The sequence below is a fragment of the Lacerta agilis genome, chromosome 1, assembly GCF_009819535.1.
Source record: "Lacerta agilis isolate rLacAgi1 chromosome 1, rLacAgi1.pri, whole genome shotgun sequence".
NCBI classification, from domain to species: Eukaryota; Metazoa; Chordata; class Lepidosauria; order Squamata; family Lacertidae; genus Lacerta; species Lacerta agilis.
Window position 1 is genome coordinate 131,740,019 of NC_046312.1, and position 19,389 is coordinate 131,759,407.

At 45.0% G+C, this 19,389-nt stretch overlaps 1 protein-coding gene across 3 annotated transcripts; it reads left to right on the forward strand.

Moving 5' to 3' along the window:
- The first annotated feature begins 860 nt into the window (after positions 1 to 860).
- C1H21orf58 (chromosome 1 C21orf58 homolog) lies at positions 861 to 17,710 on the forward strand. Of its 3 annotated transcripts, XM_033171745.1 has the most exons (9): positions 861 to 1,036; positions 4,194 to 4,251; positions 4,952 to 5,025; positions 6,720 to 6,866; positions 9,101 to 9,215; positions 11,424 to 11,563; positions 14,241 to 14,449; positions 15,059 to 15,127; positions 17,529 to 17,710. In XM_033171745.1, exons 1-8 carry the CDS (start codon positions 977 to 979, stop codon positions 15,099 to 15,101), a joined length of 846 nt encoding a protein of 281 aa, XP_033027636.1. In that variant the 5' UTR covers positions 861 to 976; the 3' UTR covers positions 15,102 to 15,127; positions 17,529 to 17,710. The 3 variants fall into 3 exon arrangements, with proteins under 3 accessions (XP_033027636.1, XP_033027645.1, XP_033027654.1); XM_033171754.1 differs by lacking the exon at positions 15,059 to 15,127; XM_033171763.1 differs by lacking the exon at positions 17,529 to 17,710 and having other exon boundaries at positions 14,241 to 14,463; positions 15,059 to 15,126.
- The last annotated feature ends 1,679 nt before the right edge of the window (positions 17,711 to 19,389 follow it).

Sequence of the window (19,389 nt, forward strand, 5' to 3'; positions counted from 1 at the left end):
AAAAGGTATGCATTATTATGTACAGGCAAGGACCAATTTAGGTGTGTCCGAATGATACACAATCATGCACATGCGCATAGCACGGAACTCGGGAATAGCCCTAAAATGTCGTAAAGATGACATGAAAACGGGCAGAACGGACAGGCTCTGCTGACGCATGTGGGCGTCCGGAACAGAAACCCCGCACAAAACAAGTGTTGCCTGTATTGTACAGTGACTTCATGTGAAAGGAAATTTGAAGGAAGAGGGAGATCTGGCAAAGTGAAAAATCTGATGGGTCTAATGCACAGAATTCATAGAATTGTGGAGTTGGAAGGGACCATGAGGGTCATCTAGTCCAAACCCTTGCAGTGCAGGAATCTTATGTCCAACGTTGGGCTCGAACCCATCACCCTTGAGATTAAGAGTCTCATGCTCTTCCGACAGCTATCTCCAGTTTCTGTTTGGGCTTTCCTTGAGCTTTGCCTAGATTAAGGTACTTTTAAGTGATGGGAAATGCTTGGTTTGACACCCTCACTTGATTTGATAGAATCAAGAACAGCCTCACCCAATTGGATTTTTATTTTTTTCCCTCTCAGATGACCAAACTTCATATGAACCAAGTTAGTGCCTGAGTTTGTTTAGGTCACAGACAGACAATGCAAACAGCTACAAAGTTACCTGAGCTTAACAGAGCATGTTAGCAACGCACAGGGCTGGGCTTAGTGACTTTGTATGGGGAAAGCCAGCAACCATTGAGAAAATGCTGCTGTTGTTCAAGCAGAGCGATATCTTAGTAACCATACTGTGCACACTGCAAGAGACTCTGTGTATTTGAAAGGATTCTGTTTTCCTTTGAAATTTCGGACTGAAATCACAGTGACTTTATGGAAAATTTCGACAAAGAGCCTGGAGGAAGAAAGAAGCAACACACGTTAAAAAGCAAACTACTGTCCTTTGTGATTTGAAGAGCCTGTTGCCCTGAAATTTTGTCAGGATGACAGACTCGGATGTGGCAGATCACATGACTCGACTCAAACTCAAACTCCTTGAGAAGGTAAGGTAATTTTTCTAAGGTCATATCTAGGTTATAACTTCCAACATACTGTTTTTGCAAACTAGCACTAAATTGGTGGTGGGATTTTAAAAAATATCTGAAGCGGGATTTTTAACTAGTTAACTCTTCTGCCCTGTATCCATCCATGCTGATCAGCAAAGGAGTTTACAAGCTCAGCACCCTGAGATCTAATATGTGATGTCCAGGCTAGCAGGTTTTCAAGGTATATACAGTCTACCCTTGTGTGTGTATCTGAAGAAGTGTGCATGCACAGGGAAGCTTATACCCAGAACAAACTTAGTTAGTCTCTAAGGTGTTATAAGGGACACGGGTGGTGCTGTGGGTTAAATCACAGAACCTAGGGCTTGCTGATCAGAAGGTCAGCGATTCGAATCCCTGCAACAGGGTGAGCTCCCGTTGCTCGGTCCCTGCTCCTGCCAACGTAGCAGTTCAAAAGCACGTCAAAGTGCAAGTAGATGAATAGGTATCACTACGGCGGGAAGTACTTTGGCCACCTCATGAGAAGAGAAGACTCCCTAGAAAAGACCCTGATGTTGGGAAAGATGGAGGGCACAAGGAGAAGGGGACGACAGAGGATGAGATGGTTGGACAGTGTTCTCGAAGCTACTAGCATGAGTTTGGCCAAACTGCGAGAGGCAGTGAAGGATAGGCGTGCCTGGTGTGCTCTGGTCCATGGGGTCACGAAGAGTCGGACACGACTGAATGACTGAACAACAACAACAACGGCGGGAAGGTAAACGGCGTTTCCGTGTGCTGCTCTGTTTGCCAGAAGCAGCTTAGTCATGCTGGCCACATGACCCGGAAGCTGTACACCGGCTCTCTTGGCCAGTAAAGCGAGATGAGCGCTGCAACCCCAGAGTTGTCCGTGACTTGACCTAACGGTCAGGGGTCACGTTACCTTTACCTAAGGTGTTACTGAACAATTTTTTTATATATATTTTGACAGTCTATTCATGATGCATCAACTTCCCTACTTCCAAATATAAAAGTTAATATCTGCCTAGTTGAACATACTAACCTTCCTTGGTTATATTTAGACTTACTTATGTTTTGAAATAGGCCTTGTCTTAGCTATTTTCCCTCCCACATTTCCTTCATTCTCAAAGCGATTTCTGTGATAAACTTGCTAAAACCATGTTCACCCACTCATCCTCCCAGACCTACCTAATTTCTGGCCTAACACAATCCCATAAATTACTCAATAATTCCCCTTATATACACCACAGAAGAGCCAGGGTAGTCTAGTGCCGAGCTTTCCAAACTGTGTGTCACGACACGTTAGTGTGTCGGCTGCAGTGTGTCACACAAACACTCCCCACTTTGGAAGCGTTTGTGTGACACTGGAGGTGGAAAGGGGTTGGTTTAACCTCTGGTTTGCTAGTGAAACTGAATTACTGTGTTGTGAAATGATGCATGTCAAAATCATGTCACCACCATAAAAAGTTGGGAAAGCTCTGGTCTAGGAGAGGAAGTGCTGGAATAGGATGGGACCACAGAGATCGGGCTTCAAATCCCTGCACAGCCATAAAGCTCAGTGGATGACAAAGTTGGGCCAGTCATTCTCTCTCTCTCTCCACCTCACCCACCTGAGAGGGTTGTGAGGATCAAGCGGGCAGGAGGAGAACCAGGTATGCCACCTGGAGCTCCTTGGAGGAAAAGTGAGATCTAAATGTATTTTTACAAACAAGGGTTGTTGTTGTTGTTTTTTACAATCCAGCAGTACAAAAATTGTATGAAATAATAGAAAATAAATTATCAATACATTTATATCCCACATTTTCTCTACAGAGCTCCCCCTCTCCATTTTATTATCACAGCAACCCTGTGAAGTAGGTTAGGCAGTGACTGGCCCACAGTTCCCCATTGGGGATTTTAACCTGGTCTCCCGGGTCCTACGCCAGCACTCTAACCACTCTAATCAACTTAAATCCTAAGAAGGAATGCAAGCACACTGCAAAGAACAAAGAAGGAGCTACAGGAGAGGGGTTCTGGTTCTGGTGAAAACATTCTTTAAGTACTAAGTATGACTCAACAAGGGATGCGGGTGGTGCTGTGGTCTAAACCACTGAGCCTTGGGCTCGCCAATCGGAAGGTCGGCGGTTTGAATCCCTGTGACAGGGTGAGCTCCCGTTGCTCAGTCCCTGCTCCTGCCAACCTAGCAGTTTGAAAGTACCTCAAAGTGCAAGTAGATAAATAGGTACCGCTCTGGCGGGAAGGTAAACGGCATTTCCACACACTGCTCTGGTTTCACCAGAAGAGGCTTATTCATGCTGGCCACATGAACTGGAAAAACTGTCTGCGGACAAATGCCGGCTCCCTCAGCCAGTAAAGTGAGATGAGCACCGCAACCCCAGAGTCATTCGCGACTGGACTTAAGTGCAGTGCTGTCAAGAATCCCGTTTCCCCTGGGATTCTCCCTTATTTCAAGCAGTTTCTCGCTGCTCTCTTATTTTTTTATTTCCCTTAAATTTCCCGTTTTTAATGGAAGCAGCTCCTCCCCTGCTGGCCAGGGACTGGGTGGGAAGACCTCGCCTACTTGGAGAGAAAAGCCTCGGCCCTCAAAGCAAGTGGGAGCCGTTTCCCGTGCTTACAGGGGGGGTATATTCCTCCCCCTGCATCAGCCCCTATCCGTTGCCGCCAAGCCCCTTAGCCGGCCAATAGGGTTAGCTGGCGGGCGGAGCCTGGCTGCCTTTGAGCAGCTGCTGCTTCCTGTCCTGTTTTGATGGGATCAGACAAGAAGACGATGGGGCTCCATCACACGGAGCACATGGCTGCCCTCCTCTTTGGTGGCTGCCCTCCTCTTTGCTCCGCTCCGAGCCTGAGCCCGCTTGGAGTTTACATTGCTGCTCCGCCCACTTTTGCTTCTGGCTCCGCCCACCACTGACATGTGACTGTCCCCGGGATAGGTGAGACTGCTGATCCCTTATTTTCAAAACCGAAACTTGACAGCTATGCTTAAGTGTCAGGGGTCCTTTACCTTTTTATGACTCAACATAAACTAGTGCTAACAACTCCCACTTTCACAGCACACAGATTGCACAAATCTTTGTAGGTTTTGTGATGTTCAATTACTTGTTGACAGTCAAAGCTGAGGTTCTGAGTTTCTTGTTAATCCTCATGCTGCTTTGATCCACAGAAACTAGAAAATGAACGCGAAAATATTGATGATTTGGAATCTTCCTTTTCTGCAGCAAGTAAGCAGTTAAAGCTCACTCATATCTCCATATGAATCAATTTGTAATGTAAGTTTGAGGGAAAATGCATGAAACAGGATTTCTCAACATTTACTATGGGATAGATGTGGATTGTGGCAAACTTTCTCTGCATTCCATCCTCTACAGATCCACGGGCCAATAGGACTTCTGATGGTGAGGAAGGAAATGAAAACCCACCCTATATTATCATTATTTATTAGATTATTTACCTTCACCATGTGGCCCCAGGACACGTTAGAACAACTTTAAAATACAATACTAAAAAGATTTTAAACATAAGAGAATAGAGTGGGTTCCAAAGCACACATCCTGGGTGTCAAAATTAGGGTTAAGAGGCATATGACAAAAACGACACAATGAAGGTGCCAGACACCCTTTTGTGGGTAGAGAATTCCAGAACAGAGGGGCTCCCACTGTTATTGCCCTTTCCCAGGCTGCTGCTTCCCAAATTTCTGAGGGTGGTGGAACTCCCGGAAGTGTCTGTAGGGAAGGATATTTGGGGCCTGAATCATTTAGGGCTTTAAATACTAGTGTGAGTGCCTTGAATTGGATCCATAAATGAACCAGCAACTAATTGCCTTCTTCCCCCTCCTTTATCTACCCCCCTTTCATTTGTTTTGTAAATTACTGAAAAATTGTAAAGCTAGAGATGGTAGACTATTTCCAACTGTTTTTGCAGGGAATTATGGCAGCCATGGCTATGCATTGCAAAGTGCATTGAGACGAAGAAAGGATCTTCTGCAGCAGCTCAGGGTATGTCTCAGGCAGGGGGTTGGACTAGATGACCCTCAGGGTCCCTTCCATCTGCACAAGTCTACATTTCTATGATTCAGTGCTATGAAGTTTCTTCAACACATGAAGGCTGCAATCCTGCAGTCCTAACTGAGAGGACCTGAGCTATTGAACTTGATAAGACTTACTTCTAAGGAGACACACATATATAAAGTCAGATTGTTAAACTCTTGGAAGTCTCTGTTTAAGGATGCTGTTATGAGTTTTATTTGGAGGAAGAAATTATTGGATCCAGCATGGAATAGCCAGACCAGCTTGGTAATAGCTGGCTAAAGATGGGTCCTTAAGGAAACAAAGGAGTAGCTCTGTGCCGGGGAGGGGAGATGGGGGGGCCTCCCTCCCAAACTGTCTGTTAGTTAGAAAGACAAAAGGCCAGAGTTGAGAGTTTGCTCTTGAGTGAGCTAGGAGCTAGATGCAAAAAAGTTGCTGGCTGGGAAAGGCAGAGAGAAAGCAGTATCTGAATTCTGCTTGAATCCAAGGCTGTGGTTATGGGAGAAACAATGTGAATGCTGCGAACCCATCCACCATAGGCTCAGGTTGTATATATGTGTAAATAAAACATATAAAGACACCACAGTCTCCACTGTGCCTCATTCCCAAAAGGAAACATGAACCCTGTGTGAGTGCCTGGAACCCCTGGAATCTGGCACCACTTGGAGGCTGGAGTGGCAGGCAGCAGCAACATGTTACCCCTTAGTCTGGGCAAAGCATATAGCTGTACGGCAGTTCAACTTAACTAAAACTTATGTGGTTCAAGTTAGCTTCGCTTCCTTCTGCTACTGCCTGCCATGGATTGGCTGGATACAGAGGAGTGGTGGGAGGAGTGGATGGGACCACCAAGGGAAGAAGGCTCAGAGCCAGGGGACTGGTGGTGGGATGAGGGAGCAGACTGGGAGGAGGAAGAGGAAGAGGCCACAGGGTTTAGTGAGCAGGAAGAGGCTGTGGCAGAGAGCAGTCCAGAATCAGAGGCAGAGGAGGAGACGGGGGGGGGGGGGGAGGCAAGAGGCAGAGACCAGGCAGGCTGCTGAAGAAGCCAGAGGTCTCCCCCTCCTGCAGTGACTAGTTCCCCTCCTCCCTGGTCTCCCAGAACCCACAGAGGTATGAAGAGGACAGAGCAAAGACAGACAAGACAGAGAGGTTGCCTGGGAAGGACGCAGGGGAGGAGCAATCCTAGGGAGCTGGGGGAAGACGAGGATGTTCAGTCCTCACAACTGCCTCATTGGGGCAAGATCTACTGGTGAGAGTTACTGGGCTCACTGGACCTGAGCTATGTTGTTTCTTTGAATAAATAGTTAATTTTGCTTTTCACATTTGGCTTATGTTAAACCCATTGGGCTTCTCATTCTTGATGGCATTCCATGCATTGGGTGAAATCTCAGTGGTTTGTGTCTCCCAGTAGACACAAATATTGTTGGCCCACCATGCTGTCATTGCTCCTGTCAAATCCAAAATCTCCCATACCAGCTTTAATGTTTAATGGAATTGGGAAGTGCAGTCATTGGTCTCCTATGTCATGAAAAATTTAAATATTTTTAGTGAATAGTTAAATCTTTTATTTCTCACTGATACACTTGGCACAAGGTTTGTGAATTTGAAAAAAATGCAACATAACTCATTTTTCCTCTTAAGGAAAGCATATATATTTGGTATTGTAGGAGCAAAATGTTCTGGAAGAATTGTCATTACCACGTGGCTTGCCAAGACTCCAAAGGAAGCACTTCAGACCAGAACCAGAACATTTCTACCAAATTCCTCTTCCTCCTCCTCCTCCACCTGAACAGCCAAGGATTATCCAGCAGACAGTGAGTGCCTTGTTATAAAAAAGAACTATGCAATTTGGAACTGAAAATGATGGATGCATAGATGAATGATGCATTTTTTTTCATTAACAGAAACCTGGCAGTGGATAATCCTAAATTCCTGGCCCGAATTTCCTGATGTTGATCATTCCTTTTAACAGATGAAAGCTCCAGCACTGTGCGTGTGAAAGCATATCTGCACAGGTGTAATAATGGAGATTTTTCACATGAAAGATTTAGATCAACTTTGTTTGATTCAAAACCTCTAACTAATATATAAATGTAAAACTTAGAATTGGCTTGGGAAATCTATAGCAGAATATTTTTAAAAAAAACAAAACTTTTTTGCTTTCAGATTATCTAACATAGGGCTGCACTGAGGAGGAATGGTGGGAGCCTCCAACTCCCCCTGCTCCTGATCAGGATCCTGAATCTTCCCAGGAGCAGGAAGACAGTACAGTGGTACCTTGGGTTATGAACTTAATTCGTTCTGGAGGTCCATTCTTAACCCGAAAACGTTCTTAACCTGAGGCACGCTTTCACTAATGGGGCCTCACGCTGCCGCGATTTCCATTCTCATCCTGGGGCAAAGTTCTCAACCCGATGTATTACTTCCAGGTTAGCGGAGTTTGTAACCCAAAGTGTTTGTAACCCGAGGTACCACTGTATAGATTTGGAAAAGTGGTTTGCAGAGGGACATAGTTCAGAAGGCAGAAGCTGGGAAATACTGGAAACACTGGATAGGGAACTGCTAGGAGAAGAAGCACGGGAAGAGAGAGAGTTAATAGATTCACTGTCTCTGGAAAGCATTTATCCACTCTCGCCAAGGTCAAGAAGAGCTGATAAAGTGGCAGAACAGAAAGCATAGAGGGTGCGAGCTCAGGTTACAAGTCATAGTAACATGGGTGACTAGGAAATGGATTCTTTGTTCTCTCACTGTGATCATTAAAGGTTATAACTGGTAAGAAGACTATTTTCTTTTTGTTCTGCTTATCTACTGCTGGGGGGGGGGGGAGGAAGTTGATTCCCTGAAGCCTGACACATAGTAATAGCTTTCACACATAACATAAAAAGTACAGTCATACCTCTAGATACGACTGTGTTGCGTTCGTCACAGGTTACGAATGCGCTGAACCTGGAAGTAACGGAACGGGTTGTTTCCGGGTTCGGCGGTTCGCGCATGCGCAGAAGTGCCAAATCGCCTCACGCACATGTGCAGACGCAGTGCTTCAGGTTGCATGCTGCTCATGTTGCGAACGGGGCTCTGAAACAGATCCCGTTCGCAACCAGAGGTATGGCTGTATGAGAGAAAGTACTTTCTGAAAGTGTATCTATAGTAGCTTACACTACTGGATCCCTGCAGGACCCATATCTAGGAGGCAACAAATAGGATTCTAACATTCACATAGGACCTACAAAATATTTTATTCCTTTTTGGTAGCTGCATAATCTTCCTGTTCTTTGGGCCAACCCCTTAACTACCAGATAATTGTGGCTTTTCACAAAAACGGATCCTGTTGTTCTGCAATTGTTGGCTGTAAATGACTCTTTAAGATACTTGGGGGCTTAGTTGTTTATGGCTTTAAACGCTAGCGCGCACCTTAAATTAAGCCTAGAAGCAGACTGGCAACCCATGTATGCCATTGTTGAACTCCAACTCCCACCCCCACCATGGCCATGGGTGACGGGTCGAGAATGGTGGCAGGTGAATGTCCGCTCTAGGAGATACTGATGCCTGCCGATATAATCTAGAATATGAATACAGCAAGCCTTTAATTTACATGGCAGTTACACTCTGGGAATCGTGCCCAAAGCTAGTCAAAACACATTGGGTTCAAGCGTGGGTGGGATTGCCAGGTCGTTTCTCTAGAACCCCACCCCCTTTCCACCGCTTTTTGATTTTTTAAATTTTTCTACTACACATGTCAAGCTAAATGCACACAAGTCTACACACCAAAAAAGGAATCCTTGGAAAAAGACAAACTTCTCTAGCAGTTGTTGATGGTGCCTCTAAGTTTAATTAATGCCTCGTGATTTAATGTGCCGTGCAAACCAGAAGAAACTGTAAAAAATAATAATCCTTGATTAGTCCAATAATGAACTGAACACAAAATATGTATCAGTTTACAGTGTTTGCTGCTTAGTGTATTGAGTACTAACAGGATTTAATCAAAGTCTAGGATTTTGTCTACATTTGATCAATTATTATTTTGTTTTTGTTTCCTTTCTTTTCCAAGTTGCCTCAGCAGCCAGCAACCATTATTCAGCAAATTCCTCAGCATCCACCGCTCATTACGCAGATTCCATCTCCGCAGCCTTGCCCAGGCCCTCGCTCTGGCAGTATTAAGGAAGGTGGGCAATCCCATATGCATTGAAAACGGGGGGGACTTTTTCTGGGTAGATGTTGGTTAAATATGTGCAGAGAATTACAGCACATCTTACAACCCTGTGTATACTTAGGATTAAGATCCACTGAATTAAGTAAGATTTACTTTTGAGTCAAGAGGCATGGAAACAGGCTGTGAGGCCCTTTTCAGATTTGCCTAGCATTTTTTTCATCTCACATCCCTCCTGCATGTACAGCATAGCATGGAGAGATGCCTGCGTGAACTAAGGTGTGCCTTGCTACAAACTGCAGCAAGCTGGCAGCCCACATAGAACCAAACTTATTTCTGAGTTTATTTAACTGCACCACATTTTCAGAGCATTATAGTACAATGGAGATGTAAACTATGCTGAATGGTTCCATGCAAGGAAAGCAGAGAGTGAACCCTTGAAGTTTGTCGGAAAGTCAAATCATAGGAAGGCGGAGAGCCAGGATCTCTTCCTACCTTTCTTTGGGTACCCCTATGATGCAGGATGCGGGTGATGCTGTGGTCTAAACCACTGAGCCTCTTGGGTTTGCCAGTTGGAAGGTTGGTGGTTCGAATCCGTGTGATGGTGTGAGCTCCCGTTGCTGTGTCCCAGCTTCTGCCAACCTAGCAGTTCGAAAGCATACCAGTGCAAGTAGATAAATAGGTATTGCTGTAGCGGGAAGGTAAATGGCATTGCCATGCACTCTGACTTCTGTCACAGGGTCCCATTGTGCCAGAAGCAGTTTAGTCATGCTGGCCACATGACCTGGAAAGCTGTCTGTGGACAAACGCCAGCTCCCTTGGCCTGAAGCAAGACTAGCCCCGCACCCCATAGTTGTCTTTGACTGGACTTAACCATCCAGGGGTCTTTTACCTTCTACCTTTTACCCCTAGTGAGCAGAAAGACATTGATGGCTAGTCCCTTTCCTCCTCTGCCAATTACTCCATCTCCATTTTAGGGATGTACTTCTAGGTGTGACATAGCAGATACTTGAAGGAACTCCCAACTTTGAAAAAAAGCTTTATGCAGTTGGTAAAGGTAAAGGTACCCCTGACCATTAGGTCCAGTCATGTCCGACTCTGGGGTTGCGGCACTCATCTCGCGTTAGTGGCTGAGGGAGCCAGCGTACAGCTTCCAGGTCATGTGGCCAGCATGACAAAGCTACTTCTGGCGAACCATAGCAGCACACGGAAATGCCATTTACCTTCCTGCTGGAGTGGTACCTACCGTATATCACGGCGTATAAGACGACTTTTTAAGCCCGAAAAATCTTCTCTAAAGTCGGGGGTCGTCTTGTACGCCGGCAACATCATGCGACGTGACCCGGAGTTCTGCCCCGCCACTGGCTGCGTGCGCGCGCCGACTCAGCGTGCCGTGCGTGCGCCGTCTAAGCCACCATGGAGCCTCTCCCCGGCGCTCCAGCCGCAACCGCTGCCTCAGCCGCCATGGAGCCCGGGCTGGGCGTGGGCGGCAAGCGCGGAGGCCTCCTGTGCGGCAACGGGGAGGTTCTCGTCGCTGCCGCCGCCTCAGCAGCCGTGGAGGCCGCTGTGCGCTTGGGCAGCAAGCGCGGAGATCTCCTGTGTGGCGCGGGAGACGCTCTCCCCGCCGCTGCCGCCGCCTCAGCAGCCATGGATCCCGGGCTGGGTGAGTATACCCCAAACTCTGTTTTTTCACATAAAAAGTTGGGGGGTCGTCTTATACGCCGAGTCGCCTTATACGCCGCAATATACGGTATTTATCTACTTGCACTTTGACGTGCTTTCGAACTGCTAGGTGGGCAGGATTATGCAGCTGGTAGGGCATTCTAAATTTAATTGGACTAGAAGGGATGGGCTGCCTTCAGAATTATCCATCCTAGCTTCTTTCCTATGTATGGAAGTTGGGAAAATTGGATATTTGGTGTGTTTCCCATGAAGACAGAAAAGATCGGGAGATGCTTCATCAGTTTTCAGCATCACATATAGATTGACACTTCAGTTACAAAATAATACAGTTAAAGCTCTTCGCATCTGTTTTTCTGCATAGTGAAGGACTGGTCTTGCCACCGGTGCTTTTTTCCTGGGGATACGCAAAAGTATACAGTACTGGCACCTTAAAAAAAAGTCTGAGCTGAAAGGATGAAGGCTGCTTCTCCCTAGCATTCTGTTGTGATCTCTGTAGTAAGCAGAGTGTTGTCTCTTGATCCTGATCTTCATGTTTTCCTAGATATGGTGGAAATGATGCTAATGCAAAATGCACAGATGCATCAGATTATTATGCAGAACATGATGTTGAAATCTCTGCCACCACCTGCTTATCCACCAGCTGGTGGGCATGGAGCTCCTGTGCTTCACCATGGACAACAGGTAAACTTGTTTTTAAAGGACACTAAATGTTAACTGATTGCCAAGGCGGGAGTCAGGAGAAGATCAGCAATAACTCACAAGGTGTCTGTGAAGTTAAATCTTTATTCAGTGAAACAAAACAGCTCGGAGCCAATGAGCACAGCAACTGGTGGGGGGGGGGGATAACAAATAAAAACGTGTACATTTGAAAAGAGAGCTTATGAGCTCCACAGAAGCTCTTCCTCCCCTCCATGCCATGTGGCATGTAATTGTTACTTAAATAATGGAAAGTGTGCAGAGGAGGGTGACCGAGAGGACAAGGGTGTAGGAAACAAGCCTTATGAGGAACAGTTGAGGGAGTTGGGTTTGTTCAGCCTGGAAAAGAGGAGACTGAGTCAAATTATTTGAAGCCAAGCCAATAGCACAACTTCTCTACGGTGCCCAGTTGGGTCCCTTTTCCAATTTTGCACCACTAGAACTTGTACAATCCAAATTTCTAAGGTCAGTCCTTCATGCTCCAAAATGTATCTCTAATGCTACTTTGCATGGGATATGATCAGGCCAAAGCACTCATTAAACAACACATAGTAGACACAGAGCAGCAATTGGATCTAGCCAGGACTCCAATTTTTATTTCCAAGGAATCCACCAGGTACTTTGCCTCCTCTATGGCATATCTAACTAAACTCAAAGTTCTTAAACACCAAAGGGCTTTTACCCTGGCTCTATGTCATGCCCTCCCTTCAGCTGTTATTGAAGGAAGATTAACTACCCAGAGAGACAATGCTCCTGTGACTCAGGACAAATAGAAATGGTAGAGCATGTCCTTCTCCGGTGCTTGTATTAGAGATATTAGCCTGATTTCCCCACTACTTCATAAGCACCCAGAGCAATTCTGTACCTCCCTGCTGCTCTCAGATACCAATCCTGCTACTACACACATTGTTGCTAGATTCTGCACAGCAGTGCTCAAAATTTGTTGGAGGAGGACCTGTGCCACAAACCAGATGTAATGAACATATCAGAGTGCTCTGTAAATTAATAGTTATAGTCTTTTAATATATCAACCTTTTATGCTCTTCCACACCTGCCCAATGCCTTCTTCTAGCTTCTTTTAAATTCTTATAGACTTTTATATTCACTTTCTGTTTTAATACCTTTTAGCTTTCCAAAACGCTTTTCAGATTTTAAATGACTGTATCCCACCCTTTTATGCTGGTCTATGACTGTAATAAAGATTTGTATTGAGGAGACTGAGAGGAGGTAGGATAACCATCTTCAAATATTTAAAGGGCTGTCACATGGAAGATGGAGCAAGTTTGTTTTCTTTTGCTCTGGAGGTTAGGACTCGAAGCAATGGCTTCAAGTTCCAAGAAATGAGATTCTGACTAAATATCAGGAATAACTTTTTGATAGTAAGAGCTCTTTGACAGCGGAACAGTCTCTCTTGGAAAGTAGTGGATTTTCCTTCCTTGGAGGTTTTGAAGCAGAGGTTGAATGGTCACCTGTCATGTGTGATCTAGTTGAGATTCCTTCATTGCAGGGGGTTGGACTAGATGGTCCTTGGTTTCCTTCCAACTCTACAATTGTATGAAATTTGGAAGACATCATGATTTTATTACCAAATCCAGACTAAAACCAGATTGAAATGGATCTAGATAATCCATCTCATTCAGAAACTCCTGGAGCTGAGATGCTAATGTTTAGCAGGGGGGGAGCCACTAGCTGTGCCAAGGAGGTGCTTTATGCCTCTTTGAGCACCAGCTCTGACCTGGCAGCACTGGCTGTCTATTGTTTATATCAGGGGTTGTCAACCTGGTCCCTAATGCCCACTAGGGGCGTTTCAGGATTCTAGGTGGGCGGTAGGGGGTTCTACGGCACAAGCTGAATCCTCCTTCCATCGAGCCCTGGTGGGCGGCAAGGAAATTTTGCCATCAAGAAAGAGGCATTGGTGGGCGGTAGGTATAAAAGGTTGAGTACCCCTGGTTTATATACTGAATTCAAAGGGATGGTTTTGACCTTTAAAGTCTTATGCAGCTCATGACTTGACCCATAAAGGACCACCTTTACCCATATGAACCTGCCAGATCCTGAGATCATTCCCTGAGACCCTTCTCTGTATGCCACCTCCAAGAAGAGATCCAGATGTTTGTGATGAAAGGAGAGGCCTTTTATGTAGTAGCCTCCCCATTTATGGAATGCTATTCCCAGGGAGACCAACCTGGCACCAACATTGTCATCATTTTGGTACTAGGCAAAGATTTTGTTTTCCTGGGCATTTGAGCAGAGATTAGTAGAGCAGACGTGCTAATCTCTAAGGCAGGAGGGGGAAACATTTTTGGCTCTGCAGACCAACTTCTTTTCAGATCTCAGCCTTGCAGACCAAGCTAGCCCCTTGCACAGTGCTTTAAATCACATGGGCTTCAGACTGTCCATCTGTTTGGTAGCACTGAAGTTTGCTTTCTGTAGGCACTTGCTGTGTGAGTGACTTCTCCATGGGGAAACTCCAGGAGACTTTGGCTTTACTACCCATCAGCTGATAGGCAATAGAGCCGAATCCTGCTTTCCCTTCCAATGCAGAGTTGGGAGTGCACTTTAAGGCTACAAACAGGATCAGCTTCAGAATCTGAACCTTATTCTTGCCTGTCCCAACAGCTGGGTGAATGTAACACACCTTCCTTTTCTTAACTACCTGCAGTTCACTGCTCCGCTTCTAGTAAGAACAGAGAAGTCACGACCCCCAACAGTGCATCATCACCACTACACACCTTCAGGGATGCCAGCCATCCCATCTCAACTTGGCTTTTCCATGGGCCCTTCTGTGATGCAACCTGGTCTTGGCACACCACTGGGAGGATTCCCATCTGATTTACATCATCTGCCCATCCCAACATCTGCAGCATATGTGTAAGTCAATATATGTAAGTCAGCAGGCTGCTACGCTAGGAACATGGTTTCATCAGAAGGGCAGCTGGTTTCTTACAGTATTCCCAATTCAGTTTTATTTTGATATTGTTACTGGCTGTAACAGAGGCACAGAGATAGAGCGGTACCTCAGTTTTTGAATGTAATCCATTCCCGGAAGACTCTTCAAGATCTGAAACATTCGAAAACCGAAAACTCAATAGCTGACAGCTAGCTCTCAGGATCTTGCACTCAGCGGAAGCCGTGTGGCATGTTTGACTTCTGAAGCATGTTCGAAAACCGAAGCATTTACTTCTGGGTTTACGGCGTTCAAAAACCGAAATATTCATCAACAGAGACTTTCGAAAACTGAGGTACCACTGTACAATTTTGAGAACTAAGAAAGTAATCAATTCAGGCTACTTTGGCTCAATTGTCAAGGCAGGGCACCAGGTCTCATATGAGCTCCCAGCCCTCTGCAAACTCATATATAGGATGCTGCAGTTTTAAAGTGTCATATAAATGCCTTCTAAATGATAGAGCAAGGAAGCATGTATAAATTAATTCCTTGCAATGAATGCATATTTCTAATGGCTTGTTCTGTCTTCCAAGTGTACCTACCAATGGACTGCTTGGATTACCCCCGGGTTTGTAGACTTCTACAGTGCCTGACTAGCAAAGGTAACCAGAACACAGTCTTCCTGTGTTCCTATTTGGTCCTTCTCTCCATGTGAAATTGTCCTCATAGTCCAGGGGCCCACGTCATAATAAGTCTTAAGATGATCAAAGTTATGGCGTTTCTAAAGCAGCCAGCCTTATGAACCATGACTGGGGCATCTAGTGGGTGGCAGGCAGCCCACCCCTTTCTTGGGAAGATAATCACATCAGAAGGTAAATGGATGAAAGAAGCTGTATGTGTTCAAGGATAGTGTGCATAATTCAGAACTTTCCAATCTGACTGACATTGATAATCATCTTTCTGACCCCACCAGAAGGGGGTACTTGGCAGTTTCACTGACAGTAAATGGCTGAAACTGGCAGTTCTGGATAGAGATCTCCTTCCTGCATCTTAAACTATCTACTCTAAAGTCCCAGAGATGCTTTATCTGCCCACATCCTCACCTCAATCCCCACCAGCAATGGGGTCCAATTCTGTGTACCACAATTCAACTGACACATCACTCAATATGCTTTCACTTCACTTCTCACTTCACCACAGTGGTACCTCGGGTTACAGACGCTTCAGGTTACAGACTCCGCTAACCCAGAAATAGTACCTCAGGTTAAGAACTTTGCTTCAGGATGAGAACAGAAATTGCACAGTGGCAGCAGCGGGAGGCCTCATTAGCTAAAGTGGTTCCTCAGGTTAAGAACAGTTTCAGGTTAAGAACGGACCTCCAGAACAAATTAAGTTCTTAACCCGAGGTACCACTGTATTAACTATTCCAGTCTTTTAGCTTTTTGGAAATAAGGTCATCATTTTGTTTTGTTTTATTGATTTGAAATAAGTTCATTGTTTACATTTTTAATAAAGATTTCAGAGCTGTCTGAAAACTCAACTGGCCTGTAATTTCCCACAGAGGTAGGCATCTTGCCTCTGGGTTATTCATGGGTGAGTAACAGTGAATCAATGAAACAGAAGTTAAAAAGAATAAAACATTTCAGTAGCACTGTTATAAAAATACGAAGGGAGGTTTGAGACCCCTTATGGGTCTATTGCGGTTGGAAAGAGCGGGTTGATCGTAACCAAGCTAAGTGAAGCAAGGCAGCTTTAAGCTCTGATTTTTTATTCTCAATTGCAACCGCGTCCTTACAGATGAGCAGCCAAGAACCCTGTTAAAAAATGAGCTTAGGTTTTTGGGCAGTATAAGATGTCATAGATTTGTCATATTACACGTGAAATGAGGTGCTGCAAAAGGTACACAGCTGCAAGGTAAAGATGCAGCGTGCAAATACATTTACATTTGACAGGCATGACAATCAGAAAGAGGGTTTTCACTGGAGCTGATAGCAGGATTATAGAAATAACAATAGAATTGAAGACTTTTGTGAATGACAGCAGAGCCAGACCAGTCCGGTGGTGTTTTCCCTCAGAAACTCCACCAGAAGGCGGGAGCTTCTCTCCGACTGGATACCTAGACAGCAAGGCAGAGGGGAGGAGGTGGAGCCAGCACTTTTGGAGGGAAAATAATAGGAGCCGTCCTGAGATACGTCAGTTAGGGCTCCATTTGAGATGCAAGAAATGGATTAGGATAGGATTTGTCTGAGGGAGAATGTTTCTGATCTGAGTGGAACATCTGCTCTGAGGAGACTATCCATAGCCAGAGGAAGGAGCCATGCTGCTTAGATAGAGAACTGAGCTGAGGGTCTGGGGAAGATAGACAGACAGGAGTTACCTGGAGGGCTGAGTCTGAGGCAGAAGAGGGGGAAGATGTGGTAATAAGGACTCCCTGGGTCTCATTCCAGTCAGGAGGGGAGGATTCTTCTAGAAAGAGAAGACCCCCAAGCCATTCACAAGGGGTGAGGGGATTCCCTGGGTCTGTTATACTAATTCAAATACCTCAGGAGTGGGATTGTTAAGAAAGAGGGGAACTGAGGAAAAGTGCCCCTCACTTGTGAACCAAAGAATTAATCTGTGAAGGATGTCATGCTGTGCAAAAAATATTTAACTATGACACCTGTCACAACTGAGTTAAGCCTTTTACCACCTATTCTGGAAGCCAGTGACATCTTTATATTTAGTTTAAGTATTAAGTTAACTTCTACTTGAAAGAATGCATTTCCTGAACCAACTTTAATTCACAAACTCCTTTTTAATAAAACTTTTATTGTTTATTTAACCGACTCCAAGAGTCGAATCCCTACATTTTCCCTCACACAAGACACCCCACAAGATGAATTGTGGTAAAAGGTAGAAATTTCTTTAAGGGGCTTACCATGAGGTGTGCGTGCAATATTTAATTGGGGCAAGTAAGCAGGGTGAGTCTGCTGCTTTATTAATTGGTGGTAAGCGGTGGATCTGCTACAACTGGCATTCAGATGTGTGGTGAGAACTATTTAGCATGGAGTCTTCTCTTTACAGCCTGAAATGAGATTAAGAGTGCGGTGAACCCCTCCTTGGAAGGCAAGCAGACAGCAATCTTGTGACCTGAAATAAGGAAGGAATGCAGTAAATGAAGATTACATTGGGCAATGTTTGCTTAAGGGAAGAGTTGTATCCATTTACAGTTTGCTTCAATAAAGTTTTAGCATCTTTGATACATAGCTATTCATTCCATTCTCATAGTATGTTGTATTTATGGTTACACAATTGGTTACGTACATCCAAGGAATACAATCAATATTCAAAGGTTTCATTAGGTTTTAAACTATACTACAGTCTATATCTCCTTCATGGATCACTGCCTTGTCATGGCGAAGGGGCTTGAATAACTCAGAGAAGCTGAGTGTGTGGAAGTGATGTATGGAAGTGAGAGCTGGACCATAAAGAAGGCTGATTGCCAAAGAATTGATGCTTTTGAATTATGGTGCTGGAGGAGACTCTTGAGAGTCCCATGGACTGCAAGAAGATCAAACCTATCCATTCTTAAGGAAATCAGCCCTGAGTGCTCACTGGAAGGGCAGAACCTGAAGCTGAGGCTCCAATACTTTGGCCACCTCATGAGAAGAGAAGATTCCCTGGAAAAGACCCTGGTGTTGGGAAAGATTGAGGGCACAAGGAGAAGGGGATGACAGAGAATGAGATGGTTGGACAGTGTTCTCACAGCTACCAACATGAGTCTGACCAAACTGTGGGAGGCAGTGGAAGACAGGAGTGCCTGATGTGCTCTGGTCCAATGGTCCATGGGGTCACGAAGAGTCGGACATGACTAGACAACAACAACAGTTTATATAGAAAAGTTCGGGTTTGTGGTCTTCTTTATTAGATTCAGGGTGGGTGAATCATGTTCAAATCACATTGTTTTATTGGTAATACTTCAAGTAGGAAGAATATAGAAGAAGAAAAGGCAAATGCAGTTTCCTTAGTGAGTTTTTGCTAAATATTCCCCATAGTGGAGATGAGAAACCCCATTCAGTTTGTTAGTACTGTAAATAGGTTAACAAGGGAATTGTGCTAATGAGGGAAACCTGTGGAGTCTGTGCTGCGAAGGAAAAGGGGGGTGTCTTTCCACGAACCTACCAACTTTGCTCCATGAACCCCAGGGTACATTTATCTACATGTGCCCCCTACATGTGTCTTTTGAGGGGCATTTCCCCTTGTTGTCTGGAAGGTCTACATCAGCACACAGCAAGTAGTTAAGATCAAATGTTAATGGTGACAGTAGATATATCATATCATAACAAATGTCAGCATATTCAAATATTCTATAAAACAACAACAGTATCAGGGAAACCAGCTGAATGCCCAGGCAAGTGAGATCACTTGGCAAAGAGAACGGACCAGTGGACTAGGGCCAGGTGGATGCTTGGTCTGCATGTAGTGAATCCTGCCAGGATCTCTCATAATCACCCACTGTGTGTAAAAGAGGATATAAATTTGCAGGACACAAAGTGTATGCAAATTTTATGCAAACCTGTGCCCTCTCAAATATTTTATGGGGGGGGGGTTCCCTGAAGGGTCCTCGGCCCCTAGGAGTTGGCTTCTATGGGGGGAGGTGGAGTCCAAGCTCCATACACCCACCAGCTCTTAGAAGCACTTTTTGCCCTTATTTTTGAATTTGTGGAGCACAGGGAAAATCCAGTTCAGGGAAGGGAGAGAGTGAGAGAGCAATGACTCAAGGGAATGCCACACAGCCACCAGACCTTCTAAGGAGTGCCAAAAAGTCTAAATAAGACATGGATTAGTTCCAAGGATAGCAAGTGAATCATTGACAAATAACTCCATAAACATATACACAGCAGATCTATCAGGAAAAGTGAGTCAACTTCACTTACATCATCCA

Coding starts and splice junctions, on each gene's coding strand:
- C1H21orf58 (XM_033171745.1), top strand. CDS start 977: ATGACAGACTCGGATGTGGCAGATCACATGACTCGACTCAAACTCAAA. Junction 4,252..4,951: donor ATCTTCCTTTTCTGCAGCAA/GTAAGCAGTTAA, acceptor CTGTTTTTGCAG/GGAATTATGGCAGCCATGGC. Junction 9,216..11,423: donor CTCTGGCAGTATTAAGGAAG/GTGGGCAATCCC, acceptor ATGTTTTCCTAG/ATATGGTGGAAATGATGCTA.